At 42.0% G+C, this 9,043-nt stretch overlaps 1 protein-coding gene across 3 annotated transcripts in view; it reads left to right on the forward strand.

Annotated features, from left to right (window-relative positions):
- The window catches only part of CRYL1 (crystallin lambda 1), a 66,629-nt gene extending 58,282 nt beyond the window's left edge, over positions 1-8,347 (forward strand). For all 3 annotated transcript variants that reach the window (XM_087758819.1, XM_087758817.1, XM_087758818.1), the window contains exons 7-8: positions 3,965-4,071; positions 6,128-8,347. In XM_087758819.1, the coding sequence (XP_087614945.1) occupies positions 3,965-4,071; positions 6,128-6,274 (254 nt within the window). In that variant the 3' untranslated portion in view covers positions 6,275-8,347. The remainder of the gene's footprint in view (positions 1-3,964; positions 4,072-6,127) is intronic.
- The last annotated feature ends 696 nt before the right edge of the window (positions 8,348-9,043 follow it).

Below are 9,043 nucleotides of genomic sequence, written 5' to 3' on the forward strand. Positions count from 1 at the left end.
CATTTCCAACGTATACGAGTACAGTTTCAGGGGTGTCATCAGGATGTATTTCAAAATGACAAACATTTTGTTCAGTGTCAAGACGAATGTCTTGGGCCTTAATGGTATTACTTTCACAAATAAATCCCTGTTGTTCTCGTACTACACATGCATCAACATCAACAGTTTGCCATTTGTTCCTGTTTTGTTGGGCCCATACTCTGTGTTCTAACGGATAGAGGACAGTTCCATTGTGATTTAATCCCAATGCAATGGTTGGGTATATGGTGTATACCAAAGCATCGCGTATTGTCAAAACAAAAGTTGTGGCTTTACTATCAGTAAGGTTATAGGTAAAATTGACGAGATGCCACCAGGACTGGAATTCCCTTTCAAATTGAGTCGCATTATCCCAAATTACTTCTCTAATTTCAGTGGGCAAGGTGCCCTCATCACCTTCCCTTATAATTGCTGTTACAGTAGATTGCACCCACAACTGAGAAACATGTATGGTGCAGAATGTACTATAGTTACCGTATTGATTAGCATAAATAAAGGAAGTGAGGGTCTTCACCCCATGCATTGGGCTTGTTGGTGTATAAGGCAAATTTGGTCCATGCTGACAAAGATTGCTCCTGCAAGAAGGATAAGCAATCCTTCAATGGATAACTTGATTTCCAGGGGGAGGTATGCTGGCATCATTCCCGGTATCGTTCCTGGAAAGGGAAAACAATACAAGTCTCAGCAGGGTTTTTCCGGATGGGTTACCCCTTAGTGGCTCAACTTGTTTCACTGCTCGGACTAAAGAAAAAGTCCTTTTTTCCCATTTGGAATATCTCTGTTCTGTCTCTTTAAATGCAGTCCAGCTAAACATTAAAGATCTTTTTGGCCTGCTCAGCCCAGTCTGGAATATATTGCAATAAGTACCATGTTCTCCAAAACCCCAGTCGGCTGTAATAGGGTCACGGGGGTGTACTGGTCCCAGTGACTGATATGTCTTTCATTTCCGTATTAGAGTTTTGACTGCTGCTTCATGCTCTGGGTTCTACTCCCATGGTTTTCCCTTTCGTAAAAGTGAATACAGTGGGCGAGCAATAATAGAAAACCCAGGTACATGTTTTCTCCAGTATCTTAAAGTACCCATAAGTTGTAATTCTTTCCTAGGTTGGGGCATCTGCAATTGTTCTATTTTACTTAGGGTGTCTGGTGGGATTGCTGCACTACCTGCAATTCACCAAGTACCTAAACATTTTACTTGTCTACTCAGTTCCTGACATTTTTTGGGTGGAATTTCAACTTCTGCTGTATGTAGTGTTTGCCACACTGCTGCTGCCGCTTCCCCCACCTTTTCAGGGGAGGTCCCTCCGATTAGGATAGCATCTGTATATTGGTACGGTTTCACATCTTGAGGGAGTGAGACTGTCTGTAAGAGTTCAGGAAGCACAGCATGAGCAATTGTAGGTCAATGTTTATAACCAGGGCACACTGTTGGTTCACATTCAGCTTGCTGCCTACCAGGACCAGGAGTTCTTGGGGTTCACAAGCCTGTGTTGTTGCAAGGAGCTCTTCCTTCTGAGGTGCAGGACCTTGCATTTGTCCTTGTTAAATTTTTTAAGGTTTTGTATTGGCTCATTCCTGCAGCCTGTCTAAGGGCAGCCGTGCCCTCCAATGTATCAGCTGGTCCATCTCCCTCCCACCCCCACCCAATTTGCTATCATTCACAAACTTCATGAGCAAGTGCTGTTAAGCAGTACAGGTCTCAGGATAGATTTCTGTAATACTCCACTTTTACTGACCTCCAGGTAGAGTACAACCCATTAACCATTACCTCTTAGCCTGAGTATCCAACCCATTTTTTGTCCATCTAGTTGTCTAAGCATGCAGACCTTAATGTCCTAACTTTGATACAAGAATACCATGGGAGACAGTGTCAAATGCCCTTCTGAAGTTGAAGTAAATGATATCCACTACTTTCCTATTTTCTACAAATCCAATGATTTTATCACAGATGGGAACAAGGTCAATCAAACATGATTTACACCATGGTGTACCCATTGGTGACTACATGCTGACTGTCACAATCACTTTCTTCTTATTCCTGTGCCCAGGAATTTGTTTCAAGAGGACTTGCTCTTTGATTTTTGCAGGGACAGAAGTGAGATTGATTGGCCTGTAGTACCTTGGATTGTTCTTTTGACCTTTTCTGAAGATGGGTGCAGTATTTGCCTTCAGTCATCTGGGAATCTCAAATGATGACATTGATGCATTGACTAGTATGATTTTTAAAATACGATAAAAAGCGGCCTTGCAAGGGCATGGGACATTTCTCTCGTATCCTTGGATACAGTCTGTCTTATCCCATGGTCTCAGGTGGGTGATGAACTCATCTGAGTTCTTGCAGATAGTCACTGACTGGATTGTCATCTACTGCTGATAACTCTTCTCCTCCTTGAACCCTGCCTCTAAGCATAGAAGGTGTAGGACACCTTGTCAATGAAGACTGAAGCAAAGAAAGCAATGAGTAACTCTGCTTTACCTGTTTCTCCTGTCACTAAATCACCGAGCCATTCAGCAACAGGCCCACACTTCCCTTGTTCAGCCCTCTCTTACTAATGTAACAGTAGAAGTCCTTCTTGCCCTTGACATCCGTGCAAGTCTCAACTGAGCCTGAATTTTGGCTTTGCTGACACCATCCCTACATGCCTAGGCAGTGTTTTTAAATTTCTCATTTACAGCCTGTCCCTGCTTCCTCCTCCTGTATGCTGCCTTTTTGCACTGGAGCTCATCCAGAACAATCTCTTGATATGTTCACTTGTCTTCATGAATATCAAGATGGACTGTTCTTGCCCTTGGAGGATGCTGACCTTTACTGGCCTCTCCACTGATACTGACCCACAGGCTCTTACCCAAGCCAGTCACCCATCCCATAGAATAGCTCCATACATCTGAGCTGCTCCTTTACAGAGATAGCACACCCCCTCCTTGTCTTCCTGCTTGTCTTTCCTGAAGCGTGTATCTGTCTGCTGCAGCGCTCCAGTTGTGTGAGCCATCCCACCACACCTGAGTTGCTCCAACAATGTTGTAGTTGTGTGACCACACATGGAGCTCTTATTTCCCCTGCTTGTTCCCCAGGCTGCACGCATTTGTGCACATACACTAGAGGTGGACTCCTTCTGCCTTTTTTTATACTTTCTTGAGGTTTCTCTTGTACCTGTTACCCTGCACTCTTTTCTTTCCACTCCCGTACACCCCTTCCTCACTTGACTACAGGTTGTAATCTCACTTTTCCAGTGTTCCTAATATAAAGCTTTTCTCACCAGATTGGCTGGGTTTTTGGCAAGGATGCTTTTTCTCTACTTTGTCAGGCGGATCCCATCTCCCCCATCAGTGCTCAGCTGTCAAATAAGGTCCTGTGGTCATAAAAGCCAAATCCTTGTTGTTAATCCCAGTTGCAATACAAGGTATTGATCTGCAAGATCCATCTGGTCCTCATTCACTGGAGGCCACCGGGGTCTCCATGCCTGTGACCCTTTCCCCCTGAGCCATGTTGCTCTTGATACACTCCAGGTCAATAAATAACAACGGGAATGCTTCAACTGATATGACACATACCAAACAGGAGGAGAGGAGAGGAGAGGTGAGAGCACTCTCCTTGTGGGCACTGGTCGGGGAAACTTTCTGGTCTCGGGTAACAAAGCACGAGTACATCCATGGTTGTGTACTGCACCCCTCACATAGCATTGCCTGTTGGTATGTAACATTAACTGGTTTGGCAATGAAGGCATATCCTACATGATTTTTCCATGAACCTTAATGGAAATGTGGTGGATAGAATCTGTTTTTTCTTGATGACAATTAGGTGTCTTAAGCATAAGAGCACACCTTTTTTTGGACTCCGATTTAAGACAGTGCTTAAGCACAGGCAGTCTTACTGAACTGAAGTAGGAATTCCTGTTGAAATGCAATTTTTCACTCTTATTTTTAGGTATTTCAAATTATTGCGAAAGATACCGTGATGGTATGAGACGTGTTCTGAACACCTTTGGACCAGTTCCAGAATTTTCCGGTGAAATTGAGCAGAAAATCAATCAGGTAAATATGGAGGTGATAAATGCAATGACATTCAGAACAAAGAATATTAGCTTTTATTTTAACATTTGTACCGTTTCAGTTTAATGTTAGAGGTGTCTGTAGTCTGTATTTCTTGTGTGAAGGTGTACTTTGAACAAAAACATCAGTACAGAATGCATGTAAGTCCCTTTTCAAATCACTTTGACATACATCAAGGGAAAGTGATTTAGCAGCTGAGCAACACCATTACTAGACAGAGGAGTCAACTGCTAACAACTATGGGTTACTGACACTAAATCCTCCATGCTATTTCTTACCATTTCTGTCCTGTATTCTCTACCATAATATGCACAGCTCCAAGCTTCCTTTCCTACATGACTTCTCCCCGTATTTTCCTCCTACTCCATCTTCCTGCATAAACCCTGTAGCTTTTTTCTTCTAGGTGTTCTTTTTCTTGCTTTTGTATACGTTACAAACTGGAGCTCCAGTCTGTAATGTGTGCAAATACACGTTTAAGTTAAGCATATGAGCAGTCCGGTAGGGTTACTTGCATGTTTAAAGATAAGATGTGTTTAAGTGCTATGCTGGATTGGGACCCAGTTTGTCTATGAACATTTCTAAGCCCAGAATTTGTTTATACTCACTATATAGGCTGTTTTGTATGATCATAGGAATTAACTGAAGTATCGTCATTCCCTAACTCTGCCTTTTCATAGTTGCCTTTTTAATGCTTTGCTAAAGAACACGTGTATGTGTTGAATCGTTCTTGATTAGCTGTCAGATTGGTTCCATATATGGAATCTCTCTGTCTGGAAGACTGCATTTTTGTTCCTTTTTTGTTGTTGTTCCTATTTATACAATTTCAACATCAGCTATGTTAAAAAGGAAAGAGGTTCTTTTATGCTTAAACAACATAGACTGCTTATAATAACAATCAATAATAATTATGGAGTTATTCACAGTTAGAAGCTTTTGATTCGTATGAAACAGTTTGGGTTTCTTTATGGAAAGCTGGATTCCACTTCAACATCTGTTTCTGTGTCTCTTTATTATCTTTGGTCTTCAATGCCAAAGAGGGGTTTGCAAGAATCCTCTTAAGAGTAAAACATTAAACATTTCTTATCTTACTCCTCTGTCCCTCCCCCTGACTTTTTTCTGGAGTGACTGCAACTTGCCAGTCATTGGTAGCAGCTCCAGGTTTTACCCAGTTTCTCAACACGTGCCTTTAAACCTAAGACCTCAGGTGCTATTTTGGCAAAGATGGCCTCGTGATCTCTACCTGCACTCTCAAAACAGCTTTTTTTCTTTGAAAGAAAATCTGTTACAGTGTACTAGCTGGCCAGAGCTTACTACCTCTTGTTCTCCTGAGGCAGAGAGAACATTTAACTGGCACTTCTAAGACAACTTTGATTATGCACTCAGAAATACTTTTTTTTTCCATTTTGTTTTAAATATCATTTTTGTGTGCTAACTTGTTCAGACTTCTACCTTTGTGTTCTCAAATAGTGCTGTACTTTCCCCCATATTCCAATAAGCAACAAAAATAATTCTGGGTTTGTTATGTGTCTTCCCCTGTCATTTCAATTATAACTGGCACTCCTAAGACAAAATGTTTTTAATAAACATGGTATCCCTCATTACATTTATGAGGAGTCAGAAGAGAGATCACAGCTTTAAACACACACGCACAGGAATTTGGTTTAGAGCACATTTTTAGCCACATAAATGGCCAAGTTGCCTTCTTCCTCTTTAATAAAAGGTTATTATCAAAGACACTAGACAGTGGCTGCATGGGGCAAACCGAGAGAAAAGGCTGATGCTTTGATGTTTCTGGAGGCACCTGCATTGCCACATTCAGGCCAACCTTCTCCAAGTGGGAGCATTTTTCTTCCCGTACAGGTTAGCTCATTTCCAGTCACCCACGTAAAGAATTAGTGGCCTATTGCTTGTGATATACTAAATGACAGTTTGTGTGGATGGTTACTTGGTCTAACATAGGGAAAGCAGGAAAACAATGCTGGTGAGAAACTTTTTACTCAGAACATGAGATGTAATCATCTCAAATTTTCTGTTCCAGGCAATGTCTGAAAAAATTCCAGTTGTTCCAAAAGTCCTCGATGCCAGGAGAAAATGGAGAGATGAATGTCTCACTGGTCTTTCCAAACTGAAAAAACAAATGAAATCTGACTGGAGTGCACCTTGTCTAACAGGAGAAACCAAATGAAGAGCAGATCTTCATAAAAAGTGGAAATTTTTGGTCATGCAGAAGAGGAGACTGAATGTGCAACCAATGATAAGCACAAATGTAGAGACCAATGAAACATTTGGTCCAAATTTGCTGTGACGTAATTCATGAATAACTGGAAACAGTTATTAAAAAGTTCAGTTAAAATTTATCAAATTATTATATATATGCATTAGATGTGCAAGCATTAAGTAGCTTTAGCAATATTAATATTGTGCAATGCTGGAACACAATCATGTTTTAAATAATGCATTTTTCAGCTTACTTAGGAATTCAGCACTTGAACAATATTTGCTTATGCAGGGATCCAAAATAAGCAAACATCAGCTGCTTGTCACTGGAGAAAATAAGCCCTCACCCACCTATCACTGTGACAGCAAGGTTAATTTGTAAAGCACTGACTGTAGATAGGAGAAGGTTGTGTTGAGCGAAGAGTAGATTGAGTGGCTGGTGAGCTGAGACCTCAGCAGCATTAAGGATCACTTCAACTTAGCTCTGTAACTGTTCCACAATGTAGGGGAGAGAAATACTACTCCTTTCCCTCACTTTGGCACTTCTGTACCTGTATGATGATCTAAATGTGAGTAAATAGAGCAGACTTTCCCCCTCATCCCCTACTTCTGGTTCTGTAAGACTTACCAGAGACCTACTCGGTCTTTAAGACCACGCACTTGATACCCCATGGCTTTGCCTCTGGCTTAAGACAGATGTTTGATGCTGGCCATTGGCATTGCTGCATAAATATTTGCCCCATTTTAAGACCTGTCTATGAGAAATAAGATTTTGATTTAATACTTAGTCTGGGAGACAGTATGGTGTAGTGGATTGGCCTGGACTTTCTCCCAGACTATTCCATGACTGACTGAGTGATCTTGAGAAGCCAGTTCACCTCTCTGTTGCCATGTCTATCTGAAGCAAGGAGTGCTTCTTTAGGACTCGGCTGTACTGAATTTAACAGCTGTAGCTGAAGGGATCTGCTATTTTGCTCCCCCACAGAGGGAAAGATGCAGTGGCTTAGATGTAGCATTTATGCTTTACTGCTGCCCTTCCTACAGGAGACACAACATCTCCTCCACATACAAAGACACAGTCTACACCTGGAAATAGTAATATCCTCAGCTACTGCCGTGGCGTGTTTTGGTCCACAGCAGACAAAGTGTTATTATTAATGTATGTACCCTGTAATATAGTTGGACTTTGATCTTAGCTGGAACCTCGGGGCAGTGTTGTTATGCAGATAGTAAGAATAACTTGAAACAGTGCATCGTACCCACACTGCTTGAGTTAAGCATTTCTGAATTTGTGCTAACTGGTCATGTAGCTTCAGTCACAGCACAGATGCAGAAGTGTTAAGCTGTCATTTTGCTAATGCTTAGCTCAGGGGCATTTCAAATCTTGTTTTTTACAGAGGGTGCAGCACACAAACAAGTTACTGAAACTTAATTAGTTGCCATTTTGAGCTGAACAGCAGAAATGTCTGCGTGAACATACCAATACCACTTATTTCTGCTTAGGTCACAGTAAAAGAGACCTAAGATGAAGTGTATCGCTTGATATAAGTGGTGTGCCAAGAACACATCTCTGGATGTGAAACATGGGGTGGGAGGCATAATGCTGAGGTTGTCCTGTGCTCCTTTATAATTGGTGGAGAGAAGGGAAAAATTGTAAGCTCAATTTATTTTATCCCAACATAGACTTAAAATTGTCAGGTTTCTTCTATTGTTTTTTATTGCCATAGCAACTGGCTTAACCTGCATTTAGACATCTGAAGTTGGGGAGGTCAATCCTCATTCCTGATGCCTTATTAAGCAATAGTATACTAATTATGGGGCTGAATTCCTCATTTTATGTATGTTTTTGTATTTCAGACAAGGCCATAGAAGGTTCCAATTACTGTCAAGATTAGACCTGTTTTTCTATGAGCATATGACATTGTCATAGCTAATTAGTTTGCATTGCTTCTGAGATATTTTAAAACTCGATCATGTCATCAAATATTTGACTCTATCTTTATTATTTGCTTATGAATAAAATATTTTAATGAAAAAGGTATTAACTTCTGTGCTCCAGTGTGATACTGTAGTGGTAGCACTACATAATACGTCTTTAGAAACCAGTGCCCTGGTAGAATAATTTGTGGAAGTCAGTGGGAGTAAAGAGACAAGAAATAATGTGCACTCTCCTATAGTTCGTGTGTTGGTGATCCGTTGCCACAGACGTGGGGCCCTGCTGTGAGGGAATGGCTTTCCGTGGGGGGAAAAGCACTCTGGAGAGTGCCAGAGCACTGCTGTGCGGCGAGCAGCTCCGCCGCAGGGTCTGGCGTACAGGAAAGCTGGCCTGGGAGCATCAGTTCCCACCCAGGGTCACAGCTACAAGCTGGGGGGAGAGATGCTTGACAAAAAATGTATTTTAGCTGACATTCGCTTAGGATTTGAAGCACACAAAATTATTAGTTGGTAAATGCAACAACAACTGGAAAGCATTAGGAAAAGGTAGCTAAAGGAATGAGACGGGCAGTCCTCATCCCAGGGCCCTGTTCACAGTTAATCCCCTTTACTCATCCATCGTTAGGCTGTGTCTGAATCCTGCGCCCAGCCTGGGGCTCCCAGTACAAGAAAGACATGGGACAAATGGTAGCGGAGGCCCCCGAGATGGCGAGGCTGGAGCACAGGTCCTGCGAGGAGAGGCTGGGGAAGCTGGGCTTGTCCAGCCTGGAGCAGAGACAGCTTCAGGGGGACCTACCAGCAG

The sequence above is a fragment of the Nipponia nippon genome, unplaced genomic scaffold (genome assembly GCF_047370975.1).
Source record: "Nipponia nippon isolate SJK-2023a ecotype South Korea unplaced genomic scaffold, ASM4737097v1 scaffold_2, whole genome shotgun sequence".
Taxonomy (NCBI): domain Eukaryota; kingdom Metazoa; phylum Chordata; class Aves; order Pelecaniformes; family Threskiornithidae; genus Nipponia; species Nipponia nippon.